General features: G+C 43.5%; 1 protein-coding gene across 2 annotated transcripts in view; it reads right to left on the reverse strand.

Moving 5' to 3' along the window:
- Positions 1-17,158, reverse strand: part of LOC120940329 (tetratricopeptide repeat protein 30A) — a 90,432-nt gene that overhangs the window by 51,280 nt on the left and 21,994 nt on the right. For both annotated transcript variants that reach the window (XM_040353107.1, XM_040353106.1), the window contains exons 8-12: positions 15,853-15,902; positions 10,727-10,879; positions 5,105-5,170; positions 2,071-2,124; positions 945-1,010 (exon numbers count right to left, since the gene is read on the reverse strand). In XM_040353107.1, coding sequence (XP_040209041.1) covers positions 945-1,010; positions 2,071-2,124; positions 5,105-5,170; positions 10,727-10,879; positions 15,853-15,902 — 389 coding nt within the window. The remainder of the gene's footprint in view (positions 1-944; positions 1,011-2,070; positions 2,125-5,104; positions 5,171-10,726; positions 10,880-15,852; positions 15,903-17,158) is intronic.

Below are 17,158 nucleotides of genomic sequence, written 5' to 3' on the forward strand. Positions count from 1 at the left end.
CCCCGCATGCGTCGTAATGATTCGACGCATGCGTGGAATTCCTTATATGACAGCGTCGCGCACGTCGCGCGTCATAATCGCGGCGACGGCGCGACACGTCATCGCCAGAGGATTTCGGCGCGGATTTCAATGCGATGGTGAGTACACTCCATCGCATTAAAATCTGCTGAAATCCTCGAGAGGATTTATCCGCGGAAACGGTCCGCTGGACCGTATCCGCGGATAAATCCTCCCGTGTGTATGGGGCCTAAGGCCTTGTACACACGACCGAACATGTCTGCTGAAACTGGTCCGCGGACCAGTTTCAGCAGACATGTTCGGTCGTGTGTACGGCCGACCGGACAGGTTTCCAGCCGGACATTTGTCCAGCCGACCGTTTTGCAGCGGACAAATGTTTCTTTGCAGCGGACAAATGTTTCTTAGCATGCTAAAAAACATGTCCGCTGGAAGCCTGTCCGTCGGACATGTTCGGTCATCTGTACAGACTCACCGTACATGTCCGATCGGCCGCCATCCCTCGCATGCGTCGAAGTGATTCGACGCATGCGTGGAAGCTTTAAACTTCCAGGGCCGCGCACCTCGCCGCGTCATCGTCGCGGCGCAGCCACGTCCCCGCGTATCTTGTACGCGGGATTTCTGTCTGATGGTGTGTACAACCATCAGACAGAAATCTCTGAGGGGACATGTCCGCTGAAAACGGTCCGGCGGACCGTTTTCAGCGGACTGTCCCCTCGTCTGTACGAGGCCTAACACTACCACTGTGTTAGTGTGAAGCTAAAAAGCAAAGTAATTTTATAATACTAATATTTTGATAAAAAATAAACGTGTACAGTATATATCACACTGATCAAACATTAATTGTGCATTTTTAAGATTTCTTATACAGTATGCAGCTGGTTTAGTGGCATGTTATAGAAAATTAAAAGAATATTTCCAGTTGGTACCTGTTTTGTTAATTTTCTTAGCTGTTCTGTGAGCATCCCAGCCACTTGCTCAAGCTTGGCATAAGCCTAAAAGTACAAAATAATTAGATATATTATCAGTATAATATAATAAGCAGCTGCAGTTAACTTACACTGTACATTTAAGATTTAAAAAAAAAATTAGTTACCGGATAGTTTTATAGGAACAGTGGCCCGGATTCAGAACGAAGTTACGCTGGTGTATCTATTGATACGCCGCGTAACTTCTAGGATGCGCCGGCGTATCTTATTTCTGTATTCAGAAAACAAGATACGCCGGAATTTTGGTAAGATCCGACTGGCGTAAGCCTCTTACGCCGTCGTATCTTAGTTGCATATTTACGCTTGCCGCTAGGTGGCACTTCCGTAGATTTACGCGAAGAATATGAAAATTAGGTAGATACGCCGATTCACAAACGTACATACGCCCGGCGCGTTTTTTTACGGCATTTACGTAAGGATTTTTCTGGCGTAAAGTTACCCCTCATAAAGCAGGGGTAAGTCATGTTAGTATGGACGTCGGAAATGTACGAACAGCGTCGTATTTTATGTCGTTCGCGAATAGGGCTGTACGTAAGTTACGTTCACGTCGAAAGCATTGACAGTTTGCGGCGTAATTTGGAGCATGCGCACTTGGAAACGTTTGGAGCATGCGCCGTTCGTAAGAAACGTCAATTACGTGGGGTCACAAGTAATTTAAATAAAACACGCCCACATCATCCACATTTGAATTAGGCGGGCTTACGCCGACACATTGTGCTGCAACCGCATGCATAACATGCGTTTGTGGAGCGGCCCAATTCAGTTGAGGAGGTGATGCTCTACTATAGTACTGCACGCTGAAGATGACCTGTGGTATAACTTTTGCTGTGCCGCACCACAACTGTGGCAGAATGAACTAACATTCAGGTTTGGTAAAAACTGCGGCTTGACCACCTATTTTTACCACAGGTGGTACGGAAGGAAGCTGGGATAAATGTTTTCTGGTCATGAAAAGGTAGCAGCAGGCACTTTTAAGGCATGACTTATTTTGAAAAAAGTTTTAAAAGATTTAAAAGTGCTAGATCACTTTATGTTCTATGATAAGCTTAAAATGTACGTGACATACCTCTTCAGGTGATGTTTGGCATACAAGTATTGCATCCAGAAAACTGTATAAATACTGTAGGGAAAAGAGAAAAAAAAAAGTTATTAAACATTTTTTAATATTGCCATTTTTTTTTGCAATCGGTACTGAAGTAGCAAGCTCAATCTATAATATGTTCAGTAAAAAAAGACTTGCACAAAATGACTTCGAGTTTAAAAAAAACAAATATATTATACACTTTACCCAAAGCAGAACTTAACTCCCAAAGGGCTCATTTACACTTGCTTCGGACAGGCTTTGTTAAAGCTCTCTGAACGCTAGACAAAGCCTCTGTCACTAAATAAAATGGTTAGCTTAGAGTCATGTTTACACCTTGCTTTCGCTTTGGCTTTGCTTCAAAAATTGTACTCCATATAGCTTCAGTGATGCTTCAAAGCATCTTCAAAGCCTCCATAGAAGTCTATGGCAAAGCTCGCTTAAAGCCCCACCGAAGCCTGATCGAAGCCTCACCGAATCCCCATCGAAGCTCCACCGAAGCCTCATCAAAGCTCCACCGAAGCCTCATCGAAGCTCCACCGAAGCCTCATCGAAGCTCCACCGAAGCCTCATCGAAGCTCCACCGAAGCCTCATCGAAGCTCCACCGAAGCCTCATCGAAGCTCCACCGAAGCCTCATCGAAGCTCCACTGAAGCCCCACCGAAGCATCATTGAAGCCCCACCGAAGCACCAAGCAAAAGCAAGGTGTAAACAGGACTGTAAGCTAGCCATTTTATTTAGTGACGGGAGCTTTAACTAGCGTTCAGAGAGCTTTAACAAAGCGTTTCCGAAGCCATGTTTTGAAGCAAGTGTAAACTAGCCCAACATTTGTATTTTTTTTCATCACAAATGTCTTTTTTGTTTAATGCTGCATTCACACCTGAGCGTTTTATTTTCAGGCAGAAAGTCGTGCGATTTTGCTGCGGTTTTTACCGCGTTCTTGTACAGGTCAACAATGTAAAAAGCAGAAAAACACCTGTAATCTGACTAGAAAGAAACCTATGTACTTCTTTGAGCTTCATGAGTTTTGCTTCAGGTGACAAAACGCTCAGATGTGAACAGGTGCCATTGAAATAAATGAGATTTTGTTTGTTGGGCATTTTCCGATTTTTTTTCGAGCTTAAAACGTGTAGGTGTGAATGCAGCCTAATGCCTTGTACACACGATCGGATTTCCGATGGAATAAAATCCAATGGAATTTTCCGTCGGAATTTCGATGAAGCTGACTTTCATCAGTCTTGCCTACACACTGTCAGACTGAATTCCGACCGTCCAAAACGTGGTGACGTAAAACACTACGACTAGCCGAGAAAAATGAAGTTCGATGCTTCCGAGCATGCGTTGACTTTATTCTGAGCATGCGTGGGTTTTTTCTCCGATGAAATCCCACACAGACGATCGGAATTTCCTATCGTTTTTTTTTTCCCCCATCGGGAAAATTTAAAACATGTTCTATTTTATTACACCGATAGAAAAAAGACGATAAAACTATCGTTTTTTTCCGCTGAAAAAAGTCCATCGCTCTTTTTTTCATCGGAAAAAAAACGATCGTGTGTACACGGCATAAGATTTTTTTTCATATTTTTTTTTTTACTCTGTCCCTTATCGAGATTCTGATATGGCATGTCCCTGGTTTTGCAGCCTCCTGAGATACGCAAACAACTATATCTCCAAGGAGGATGCAGGAACAGCATGTCATTGGGAAAATTGAAGAGGACCAAAGTTGGCAGGGTGGGAAATGGCCCTTGTTACTCAAAAAAGCAGATTACAGCAGGACAGTATAAATATATGTTTGGAAGATATCCCGGCAATACAGGTAAAAAAATTGAATGGAGGGGAATTAAGTTATACTTTAAAATGTATGCAAACCTTAACAGCAAACTCTATTAGCTAGATTCAGGTAGGGCGTCCTAACTTTGCAGCGGCGTAGCGTATCGTGTTTACACTACGCCGCTGTAAGTTAGCGAGGCAAGTACATGATTCACAAAGTACTTGCCTGCCAAGTTACGGCGGCGTAGGGTAAATCAGGCGGGCGTAATGGCGCCTAATTCAAATTTAGCTGAGGGGGCGTGTTTTATGTTAATGGGGCTTGACCTGACGTGATTGACGTTTTTTTGGAACGGCGCATGCGCCGTCCGCCTACATATCCCAGTGTGCATTGCGGCAACGTACGCCGCACGGGCCTATTGGTTTCGACGTGGACCTAAATAGCGTAAATCTCTATTCACGGACGACTTACGCAAACAACGTAAAATTTTCGAATTTCGAAGCGGGAACAGCGGCCATACTTTAACATTACTATTCCAACTATTTGATGGAATATCTTTAGGCCTGATAATGCGTTATGTAAACGGCGTATCTGTTCTGCGTCGGCTGGGCGTACATTCGTGAATAGGCGTATCTAGTGATTTACATATTCTACGCCGACCGTAATGGAAGCGCCACCTAGCGGCCAGCCTAAATATTGCACCCTAAGATACGACAGCGCAAGCCGTCGTATCTTAGATAGGTTTAAGTGTATCTCTGTTTGAGAATACACTTAAACTTAGGTCAGGGCAGATTCCGAGTTAGGTCGGCGTATCTACTGATACGCCGACCTAACTCTTACTGAATCTAGCTATATATTGCTACCAATTGGTTTGTACAATTAAAAAAATGTTTTATTATATCAATCAGATAACTGCAAAAAAAAAAAAATCCAAATCAGTTTTGAATACTTTTAAGATGAGGATAGATGTTAAACTGTGCAGAGTTCACTTTTTAAATGCCCTTTCCTGTAGCATAAGTAATGCAGCGAGTGATGAGCTGGGTCAGTGGCTCAAATATTACGACAAAATGGTAAATATGACAGGCTTTTTCAGGAGCAGAGCTTAGTAATAGTATACTCCAAGCTTCACTCTTAAAAGGTTTCCTTTAATTAAAAAAAATATTCCCCTTCTTATACAAAAGGTCCCTGTTAGCAACTGGACATGCCTGTGTAAATTGAGAAAATATCTATACAAACTGACTTAATACTTACCGGAGTTAGAAACTTGTATGTCAGATGGGCATTTTCAGCCAGTACGTCTGCTGCAAGATCAAAGTACTAGAAAGAAATCAAATTTTATCAATGCATTGTAAGTAATTTACTAACAGATTTTGGGCTTGTGTTGATGGCATCAGTTCGTCACACTTCTCAGATTATTCAGGATCCACCCACAGGTACATCTGACTGCATTTGACCTGCTTTAAAGCGGAGGTTCACCCGTACAATATACTTTTTCCCCTTAGCTTCATGCTCGTTTTGTCTAGGGGAATCGGCTAGTTGTTTTAAAATATGAGCTGTACTTACGGTTTACGAGATGCATCCTCTCCGTCGCTTCCGGGTATGGGCTGCGGGACTGGGCGTTCCTATTTTGATTGACAGTCTTCCGAGAGGCTTCCGACGGTCGCATCCATCGCGTCACGATTTTCCGAAAGAAGCCGAACGTTGGTGCGCAGGCGCAGTATAGAGCCGCACCGACGTTCGGCTTCTTTCGGCTACTAGTGACGCGATGGATGCGACCGTCGGAAGCCTCTCGGAAGACTGTCAATCAAGAAGGAACGCCCGCTCCCGAAGACCCATACCCGGAAGCCGACGGAGAAGATGCATCTCGAAAACGGTAAGTACAGCTCATATTTTAAAACAAATAGCCGATTCCCCTAGACAAAACGAGCATGAAGCTAAGGGGATTGTTTAAAAAAATAGATTAATGGGTGAACTCCCGCTTTAAGCAGGTTTTGCATTCTTAAATGCATATGTTCGGGCAGTGCCGATCCTGACCTCCCTGGGGCCCTAAGCAAAATGACATGTCACATTAGGATGAGGGGCTGAAAATTACTTCTCACCAGGCGGGCCTCTAGTAATTTGGGGGGCCCTCCGCAGCTTTGCGGGGCCCTAAGCAAAATGACATGTCACATTAAAGTTGAGAAGTGGGGAAGGGGGGGCACTGCAGTGACATGTCACATTAGAGAATAAAGTTGAGAAGCGGGAGGCGGGGGTGTTCTGCGGTCGGAAATGACAAAATTACATCTTACATTAAAGTGAGAAGCAGGGGGTGCTGACTTCTTGCCTCTTCCCCCATGCAGCCAGCGAATTGAGAAGCGGGGTAAGGGGCCAAAAATTACTTCTCACCAAGCGGGGCCTCTAGTAATTTGGGGGGTCCTCCGCAGCTTTGCGGGGCCCTAAGCAGCTTGCATAGTGAGCCTATAGGGCAGATCGGCCCTGTGTTCAGGCGGCGAACATAGCGCCATCTGTCTGTTTAAAGCAGATCTTGTCGGATCGGATGGCAGGCAGGTGTCAGGGGCCACATCTCTGCTGACATCCGCCTACCTATAGAAGTCAATGAGTGGCCCGCTCAGATCTGCCTGAAAAACGGACAGGCGGATCCGAGCAGACAGATCGTGTGAAAGGAGGTTTAGGATAAAGGACATGAATAAATAAAAGCAACACCTGCTAGTGTTAAATGGCGTGTCTCATCCCTCTAAAACGGATAAGATATGCAAGAGAGCTTATTCTTTTGAAAAAAAAAACAAAAAAACAATGGATTTACTGGTTGGCTCACTAGATAAAAATAGAAGAAAAAAAAAAAGCCTAAAAAAGAAAATTAATGCAGCCACACATCTAATGCCCTGTACACATGATCGGTTCATCTGATGAAAACGGACCGATGGATTTTTTCATCAGATATCCGATGAAGCTGACTTTCATCAGTCTTGCCCACACATCAGTTAAAAATCAGTTTGTGTCAGAACGCGGTGACGTAAAACACTATGACGTGCTGAGAAAAATTAAGTTCAATGCTTCCGAGCATGCGTCGACTTGATTCTGAGCATGCGTGGATTTTTAACCGATGGACTTGCCCACAGACAATCGTTTTTTTAACCATCAGATAATTTTAAAGCAGGTTTTACGTTTTTTCACCGATGGGAAAAAAAAGGATGGGGCCTACACACGATCGGTTCGTCCGATGAAAACGGTCCATCGGACCGTTTTCATCAGACGAACCAATCGTGTGTACACAGCATTAGAATTGGTAAGCTGCAAAAATAAGATCTGCTTTTGGATTTAATACTGCTTTAACATCATTTCTAAAATTACTACTTATAATCATAAGTACACAGTCATCTATAAACATTCCAAATTTCATTGTAAACTAATTAGTGGTGAATAACATTAGTAGGTAACTCTCTGTAACGTTATGAAAATGTCTAATAAAATGCACGTTTAAGTGCTATCACATTTGTAGCTTGCTCACTGTGCTAAGAGGGTACGGTGAACACACTCTCAGCACAAAAAGCTTTATCACCCATATACGTAAAGATACGGCATGTGGGAGTTAAAGCCCCCCCTTGTTGCAGCCGCACATATGCGTTACGTGGGCAGTAAGAGTTGAAAGTAAATGTAAACCCGATTCATGAAAGCTGACCTGGGCACATAAATCTGTAGTGTTTACTTATCTCTCTCCAAAAAAACCTAAGTCCTGTGTCTTTTTTCTGCTCCGTTCCTCTGTTATCAGCACAGGAGATAAAAGAAGCTGTCAAGGAGGGAGCTTAGAGACAGATAAGCAGAGACAGATAAGTAGAGAGCTTGTTTATTCACAGCACAGCTCTGCAAGTATCTTCATTCCTCTGCCTACGTGTGTGTGTGTGTGGGGGGGTGCCTTTCCTCCAATCAGCTCTCACACAGTCCACAGTATGCCCAGACTCCCCTCCCACTGTTGAAGCAGTAAGAAAAATTTCTAAGACAATGTGTACTTTGTAAAAAGTCTAGAAAGCTGAAGACAGCAGGTATATATGTAAAACTTATGTAGGGAGATTTGCTTCATCCCTGTGTATCATGTGAGACTTCACTTCACTGGGTATATGTAAGGCCTCGTACACACCATCGAACCTGTCCGATGAAAACTGTGATATATACTGTACACGTTTATTTTTTATCAAAATATTAGTATTATAAAATTACTTTGCTTTTTAGCTTCACACTAACACAGTTGTAGTGTTAGGCCTCGTACAGACGAAGGGACAGTCCGCTGAAAACGGTCCGCCGGACCGTTTTCATCGGACATGTCCGCTCGGAGATTTCGGTCTGATGGCTGTACACACCATCAAACCGAAATCCCCGTGGACAGACAGCGCGGTGACGTGGCGGTGACGTTGACGCCGCCACGTCACCAAACCAGGAAGTAAAATACTTCCACGCATGCGTCGAATCCATTCGCCGCATGCAGGAGATATCTGTCCGCTGGTTAGGTGTACTAACCAGCGGACATGTCGGACGGACGGGTTTCCAGCCGACAAGTTTTAAAGCATGCTTTAAAACTTGTCTGCTGGAAAAACCTGTCTGCTAGGCTGTACACACGGTCGGATGAGTCCGCTGAAACTGGTCCACGGACCCGTTTCAGCAGACATGTTCGATCGTGTGTACAGGGCCTAAGGGTTTACATCCACTTTAAGTCAAAGGATACTATTGGTAAATTAGGTTTTGTTACTCATTGCTTTATAAAATAAACAATTCAGTACATTAAATTTTTGTCTTTCAAATACTGTATTTATTGGCGTATAACACTCACTTTTTTACCCTGAAAATAGAGGGTAAACTGTGCCTGCGCGTTATACGCAGGGGGCTGTGGAAAGTTTTTTTGCTGAAATTTCCCTCTTAAAGTTAGGGTGCGTGTTATACGCCGATAAATACGGTAGTTATGTTCAGCGCTTTGTATAAAGAACCAAGCTTGTACCATAATATTTTTCCAAAAAATAAATAAATAAAATAAATAAACAAACATGAATTTAGAAAAAAATAAAATAAAATCTTAAGCCTACATAAGTTCAGGTTATACCTGCTAGATATCTTAGGCCGGGTACACACAAGAGGATTTTGATCCACTAACCAGGAGATCAAAATCCCTGCGGAATTCCGTCCGCGGTGACGCGTCGCGCCGTCGCCGCGATGATGACGCGGCGACGTACGCGACGCTGTAATATTAGGACCTCCACGCATGCGTCGAATCATTACGACGCATGCGGGGGATTGATTCGGACGGATTGATCCGGTGAGTCTGTACAGACCAGCGGATCAATCCGTTGGAATGGATTCCAGCGGATAGATTTCTTAGCATGTTAAGAAATTTTTATCCGCTGGAAATCCATCCCCGGGGACAAAAATCCGCGGAAACAGATCCGCTGGATTGTACACACCAGGGGATCTATCCGCTGAAACCGGTCAGCGGATCAATTTCAGCGGATCGATCCTCTCGTGTGTACGGGGCCTTAGGCTCCATTCACACCCTAGAAATCTGAAACGTCGACAGAGTCGATACGATTTTGTCCACGATTCCAGAATCATGGCAAAACGTGGAATGCATTTACTTGGTAATGGCACCCCAATCGTGGTGCGATTTTGCCGCGGTTGTCATGTGATAAATCACGCCGCAATCGTAGTAAAATCGCACCGCTGTCACCCAAAAATAAGCTCCTGCTCCTTTTTAAGCAACAAGTGTTGCGCATTTCAATTTTGCCGCAATAGCAGCGTGATTTATTGCACGACAACCGCGGCAAAAACCCACCGTGATTGGAATGTCCTTAACAAGTAATGGCATTGTAATAGCCTCCCGCATGTTGCCACGATTCTGGAATAGTGGGTAGAATCGCCGGCGATTCTGTCCGCAGTTCAAATTGCCTAGGTGTGAATGGAGCCTTATGCCCTGTATACACGATCGGAATTTCCGATGGAATAAAATCCAATGGAATTTTCTGTCGGAATTCCGTTCAAGCTGTCTTGCATACAACCTGTCAGACCAAATTTCGACCGTCCAAAATGTGGTGACGTAAAACACTACGACGAGCCGAGAAAAATTAAGTTCAATGCTTCCGAGCATGCATCGACTTGATTCTGAGCATGCGTGTTTTTTTCTCTGTCGGAGTTGCACACAGACGATCGGAACTACCGATAGGATTTTTTCCAACCCGAAAAAAAATAAAAAAAACAAGTTGTATTTCTAAACGCCGACGGAAAAATGTCCCATTAGAGTTTCAGTGTAATTAGAGGTTTATTTTCCAAACTAAGCTGATAGCTAATCACCAGCACTAATTTTGAATGCGTTTGCTGTGACTCAGTTTACTCATATTCATATGGTGAGGTCTACACTAGTAGCAAAGTGTTATCTTGAACATATATACAAAACTATAAATTATAAAAAAAAAAAAATTAAAACCTAATTAAAAGTAGTAGTAGGATGAACAGCCTTTCCACAGTAAAACAATAGTTACATAAACCAAGCAAATACGCAGCAATGGTTTATTAAAATTAACACCCTTTCACACTACCGCAACTTCGAAGTCGTGTGATTTTGCAGCGACTTTGCGGCCGCGATTTTGAAGCGATTTCAGGGAATGCCTGTGTAACTCACATTAAAGTCGGACCAAAGTAGTGCAGGGACTACTTTGAAGTTGTCATGACTTGAAGTCCCACTAATATGAATGGTAATCATTGGAAATCATGGGGAAAGATTTGTCATACGACTTTCCATCCCCAAGTCGTAGGACAAGTCGTACAAGTGTGAAAGGGGCCTAAAGAAAAATGCAAAGCAATCCCCCTATTAATATGGTTCTAACTTCACATTACCTCATATTTGCAGTATAAAAGTAAGAGATTGCCAAATGTTTCAGGAGGAAAGAGGTTTTGCTGCAACAAAAATTGAAGTTTTTCAAAGCCATCTGTAGGCTTGGTATCCATATTCATCAGTGCCTGATTATGAAGAGTGACTGGGTCCAGTTCCTGAAAATGACACAATGCTTTGCTATTACACACAGGTTCTGGGGCAGATACGTTTTTTACAGAAACAGAAAATCAACGTTTACACCAAAGTTTTACATTGTATCGACCAAAAAAAAAAAAAAAAAAATCAGAGCGTTAAAATTAAGCCTTTTGAGTAAGGCTCCTTTCACATGGGGAACCAATCAGGTCTGCCTGTCAGCTTTTTTAGGGGGACCTGCTCGGAACATCCGTTGCCCTCTATGAAGCGGCGGGTGTCAACGGACTTGTGTTTGTTGACACAGCCGACATCCGATACAATTCTATCTGCATAAAATAGATGGATGGGGATACGTACCCCACCTACCTGGCTGGTCAGATGGCCATTGGATGTAAAACGGACAGGTGGCCTGATTCCATCCGACCGCCCATAGAGGAGAGCGGGCTGTGTCCATGTCTGGTTTGCATCAGCGGAGCGGACACAAACCTGTCATCCGCCTGCTTAGTGGGGATCAACGGAGAGAGATAAGCCATTCCCTCTGTTCTTATCTGCATAAGGAGCTCAGCAAGTTAGGGGGTGGAAAAACAGTAGCTCTATTGTCTTCCCAGTAAATGGCTGTGCAGAGGGGGTGGGATGTGTCAGCACAAGTTTGATTATTGAAGGAGAGCAGTGAGTTCCCAGCACAGTTAGAGAACTGACCACACTGTGCTCTCATGCCTAGTGTAGTCAGTATTTAATAGGAAAGCAGAGGGACTGGCAGGAACACCAGGTATTTCACACAAAGGAAGCAATACAAACAGAACAGGATACCTTTTCAATCAAGTACATGGTACAGCAGGCACATATCAGGAATAAGAAATGTTGGATTTACATACTCTTAATGTAAAATGAGAGGCCACCAGTGTTGCCAACCATCCGTATTTTTATGGACAGTTCGTAAAAACTGGCACTTTTTTCCCCCGTTCGTAAATGTCCATGGTTGTGGGAATGTGGCAGTAAAAATAGCCGAGATCGGTTCGGCTTGGAACTGCGCATGGAGATTGGAGGCAGGGGGTGATTGGAGGCAGGGGGTTATGATGGCTGCAGTGGCACCGCAGAGGGGGGTGGAGGCAGGAGGTGTTGGTGGCACTGCAGAGGGGGGTGGTGGCACCGCAGAGGGTGGGGGATGGAGGCAGGGGTTGTTGGTGGCACCCCAGAGGGGGGTGGAGGCAGGGGACGATGGAGGCAGAGGTGATTGGAGGCAGGGGGCATGGGGGAGATTGGAGGCAGGGGGAGATTGTGGCACCTGGGGGGTGAAGGCAGGGGGTGTTGGAGGCAGGGCATGATGTGACTAAATTATTTGCCCTTATTATATCGAAAATAACAAAAATATGTTTTTTTACCTTAATATCTACCTTAAATCACATTGCTATTTGACTAGTGTACTTGTTTGTAGCCTAAATACTGAAATTTGCACCTAAAAATTTAATTTAGTAACTTTTGTGAAATGGCAGTAAAAACGTGGCTGCGCCAGTGAATTTCGGGGGTCGTGCCAGTAAATTTCAATCTAGTAGGTTGGCAACACTGGAGGCCACCAAGTCTTAAAAATTGAAATCCAGTCAAACAACTGAATACATAATTAAAATGTATATATATATGAACTGTTTTGTGTGTTTTATGTTTAAATTATTTGTAATTCAGTTCAGTCCCTCTTGAGATTCATTCACCCCTGCCAGACACCACCTCGCTTTTCCCCCGCTGAATTTAAATCAATACAGCTTGGTTAAAGGGCTTGTAAAGGTAAAAAAAAATCCCTAAATAGCTTCCTTTACCTTAGTGCAGTCCTCCTTCACTTACCTCATCCTTCGATTTTGCTTTTCAATGTCCTTATTTCTTATGAGAAATCCTCACTTCCTGTTCTTCTGTCTGTAACTCCACACAGTAATGCAAGGCTTTCTCCCTGGTGTGGAGTGTCGTGCTCGCCCCCTCCCTTGGATTACAGGAGAGTCAGGATGCCCACTAACACACAGCTCCTTTCTCTATCTGCAACGTAGAGAGTGTCCTGACCCTCCTGCTCGCCCCCTCAAGAGGCTTTCTCCACACCAGGGAGAAAGCCTTGCATTACTGTGTGGAGTTACAGGCAGAAGAACAGGAAGTGAGGATTTCTCAGAAGAAATAAGGACATTTAAAAGCAAAATGGAAGGATGAGGTAAGTGAAGGAGGACTTTTTTTTTACCTTTACAACCCCTTTAAGGACTCATTTTAGACTGCAAGAGGGTGCTCAAGGATCTTCTGTACAATGACAATTCTTTTAGGCATCTTTAGAGTACAGTAATTACTTTGGGGGCGAGATAGGTTCTATATACAATGTTTAAAGCCCCATACACACTATCAATTTTCCTGCTGGTTTTCTCTTCAGATTTACCAAAACCATGTAGTACAAGGACCTGCATGATTGCATTCAAATTGAAACGCTTAAGGTTTGACCTCATATTAGATGGTTTTGGTAAACCTGAAGAGAAAACCATCAGGAAAACTGATAGTGTGTATGGGGCTTAAGTGTATGTGAGCAAAATAACATTTCTGACAGGTTTAAGAGACGTTCATCTCACTACTCTAATGCCCCATACACACGAGCGGAATTTCCGCCAGTATGCTCGGAGGCATTGAACTTCTTTTTCTCGCCTCGTCGCAGTGTTGTGCGTCACTGCGTTCTTAACGCTCGAAAGTTCAGAGAACTGTTGTGTGACCGTGTGTATGCAAGCCAAGCTTGAACCGAATTCCGGCGGAAAAACCATCCAACTTTTTTCCGACGGAAATTCCGGTTGTGTGTATTTTTTCTACTTCGATCTTGTTTGTACTTGGTACTATGTGATTTTCAAAAGAAAATGACAAGAGATCTCTGATATTTTAGGTCTACAAACCACAGTATTCAACAGGGGAATATTTAACTATGTTTTACCAGTTCAAAAGTGTAGTTCAACAAATTCCTAACCAGATAGTAGTAGGCTTCAGGGGTTGACAAATTTGCTTGGAATCTAGGAGCCAGCTAAAAAAGTTAGGAGCCAGAAAACGCGCCCCGTCCCGATGAGCTTGCGCGCAGAAGCGAACACATACGTGAGCAGCGCCCGCATATGTAAACGGTGTTCAAATCACACATGTGAGGTATCGCCGCGATTGGTAGAGCGAGAGCAATAATTCTAGCCCTAGACCTCCACTGTAACTCAAAACATGCAACCTGTAAAAAATTTTAAACGTCGCCTATGGAGATTTTAAAGGGCAAAAGTTTGTCGCCATTCCACGAGCGGATGTAATTTTGAAGCGTGACATGTTGGGTATCAATTTACTCGGCGTAACATCTTTCATAATATTAAAAAAAATGGGGATAACTTTACTGTTGTCTTATTTTTTAATTTAAAAAAGTGTAATTTTTTCCCAAAAAAGTGCGCTTGTAAGACCGCTGCGCAAATACGTTGTGACAGAAAGTATTGCAACGATCGCCATTTTATTCTCTAGGGTGTTAGGATAAAAAATATATATAATGTTTGGGGGTTCTAATTAGAGGGAAGAAGATGACAGTGAAAATAGTGAAAAATTACATTAGAATTGCTGTTTAACTTGTAATGCTTAACTTGTAATACCAACGGCCACCACCAGATGGCGCCAGCTTACACATCTGGTGGTAACAACTTGTAATACCAACGGCTCACCACCAGATGGTGCCAGCTCACAAAAAAATTTTTTTTTTTTTGCCCCCCTTCCAAGCCAAGTTGCCAGGACCCTATTTCTAGTCGCCATGGCGACCTGGCCCCCAGGATTTGTCGAGCCCTGTACAAAGAGATACAGTGGAAGCCTAAATGAATAACTTTTAGGACTCCTTAAAGTCTGTCCAGACTAGGGAAGAGGAATGTGAGGCATATGAGCCAGGTCAGTGGCTGAGGACTTCTGGATTCTGGTCACTTCCTGGTTAGAGTCCCTTGGAGTTTGCCCCTCATGGTTGGCAGCCATCTATCTTATCTCCCTGTCCTTGGCTGGGTGTTTTTGACTGGAGATCGGCACACTACATTTTCTCTCAACCTGCTAACTTTCCATTACTGCCTGGGATTACTGCTTGGCACCATGTAAGATTTATTTGATAACTTCAATAAACATCTTTCTTGGACATTAGTGTTTTATGTGGAACTTCCTTCAGACCAACACTGTGTGCACATCCCCCATACATACAACAGTTTTCAGTTTTTTTGGGGGTTTTGTTTTTTTACACTGGAGCGCCTATTTAGTGTTTGTTGCCATTCATCTGTTCCTCTACCCTAGTTGCCACATTCAAGGCTGCCCAAAGCTACCCATGCACCTGGCTCTGCAAATGGCCGCAGTTACAATTTACATGCTTGTGTTGGGGTTCATCATCCTGCCCAGCCATCTTTGTAGTTCTTGTCCAGAGGAATATGAAGGCTATTCTAATTTAATTCTAGCATGTTTTTCAATCCCTCTAAAATTCTTTATAAGCCTGTTAAATTTGTGAAACGTTATGTGTGGTATCCATACTGGGGTGCTGTGAAAGACATATAGTGGTTGATTTACTAAAGGGAAATCCACTCTGCAGCAGTGCACTTGAAAGTGCAGTCGCTGTAGATCTGAGGGGAAGCTCTGAAATTAGGGGAAGCTCTGCTGATTTCTATCGTTCAATCATGTACAAGTAAAAATGCTGTTTTTTTATTTTTCTTGCATGTCCCCCTCAGATATACAGCAACTGTACTTGCAGTGCACTTGTAGTGCAGTGGATTTGCCTTTTGTAAATAACCCCCATAGTAACTGAATTATTATAATAAAATTAACTCTCCCAGCTAATGCAATTAGTAGCTGACATCATGATAAGAGGTATATAGGCATCTATATTCACAGGCATGTTTATAAGTACAAAAAACGTAATCTAAGAGATATTTAATACAGAGAGAGGTGTATGTCGGGAGGATTGTGGGGAACTTCCATTGATCTTTGGTTAACATGATAATTATACCTCTTCAGATCGTGGCGGCATATCTGTTAGCGCTTCCTGTGCTGCATCATCTAGGGAACAATTCAATGAAAACATTTTATTTCTAAGTAAATTATGATACATAACAGAAAACAGTTTTCTAAATACAATATGAGAATGGATGATTATGTACTGTCCCTGCTATTTACTACAGTAAGAACTATTCCATCAGTTATGACTAAAATTAATACATTGTAAATACCTTATATACTTGAGTATAAGCCAAGTTATTCAGCAAATTTTTTTGTGCTGAAAATGTTCCCCTCATCGTATACTCGAATCACCTTTTTGCGCCTGATCGCCCAGACTTTGGGGACCCGGTACTGGTCGGCCTTAGGTCCCCTGGACCCCAAACTTGGCACACATGTAGCCCCACTCTTACTCTACAAGTTTGTTGTTCGAGGGACCTACGGCTGGGGAGCACCAATTTTTCAAAGCTGGGCACCCCTTCCATAGACTCCCATATTAAACGTCAGTCTAGTCATGGACACAGTAAGGCATGGGCACAGTGAGGCATGGGCACAGTGAGGCATGAACATGGACACAGTGAGTCAAAGTGAGGCATGCAGATGGACACCCTAGGCTTATACTCGAGTCAATACGTTTTCCCATTTTCTTGTGGTAGAATTAGGTGCCTCGGCTTATATTCGGGTCGGCTTATACTCGCGTATATACAGTAATTTGCTATAAGGCTGCTTAGTTTAGCAAGCATTCCTGTGTCATACTTTCACTCTTTTCAGCAAAAAAAAAAAAAAAAAAAAAAAAGCATTTTATAATTCTTGTTTAACATCTGCAAAGGGCCAAAGCCTGCAAACTGAAAAGCATTTTGTTATAGCATAAATTTAAAGGGGTTGTAAAGGTTCGTTTTTTTATTTTATAAATAAGTTCCTTTAAAGCGGGGGTTCACCCTTAGAGGGCACTTTTCCCCCTTAGATTCCTGCTCGTTTTTACTAGGGGAATCGGCTATTTGTTTTAAAATATGTGCAGTACTTACCCGTTTACGAGATGCATCCTCTCCGTCGCTTCCGGGTATGGGCTGCGGGAATGGGCGTTCCTTCTTGATTGACAGTCTTCCGAGAGGCTTCCGACGGTCGCATCCATCGCGTCACGATTTTCCGAAAGAAGCCGAACGTCGGTGCGCAGGCGCAGTATAGAGCCGCACCGACGTTCGGCTTCTTTCGGCTACGAGTGACGCGATGGATGCGACCGTCGGAAGCCTCTCGGAAGACTGTCAATCAAGAAGGAACGCCCGCTCCCGAAGACCCATACCCGGAAGCGACGGAAGAAG

The sequence above is a fragment of the Rana temporaria genome, chromosome 5, assembly GCF_905171775.1.
Source record: "Rana temporaria chromosome 5, aRanTem1.1, whole genome shotgun sequence".
Taxonomy (NCBI): Eukaryota; Metazoa; Chordata; class Amphibia; order Anura; family Ranidae; genus Rana; species Rana temporaria.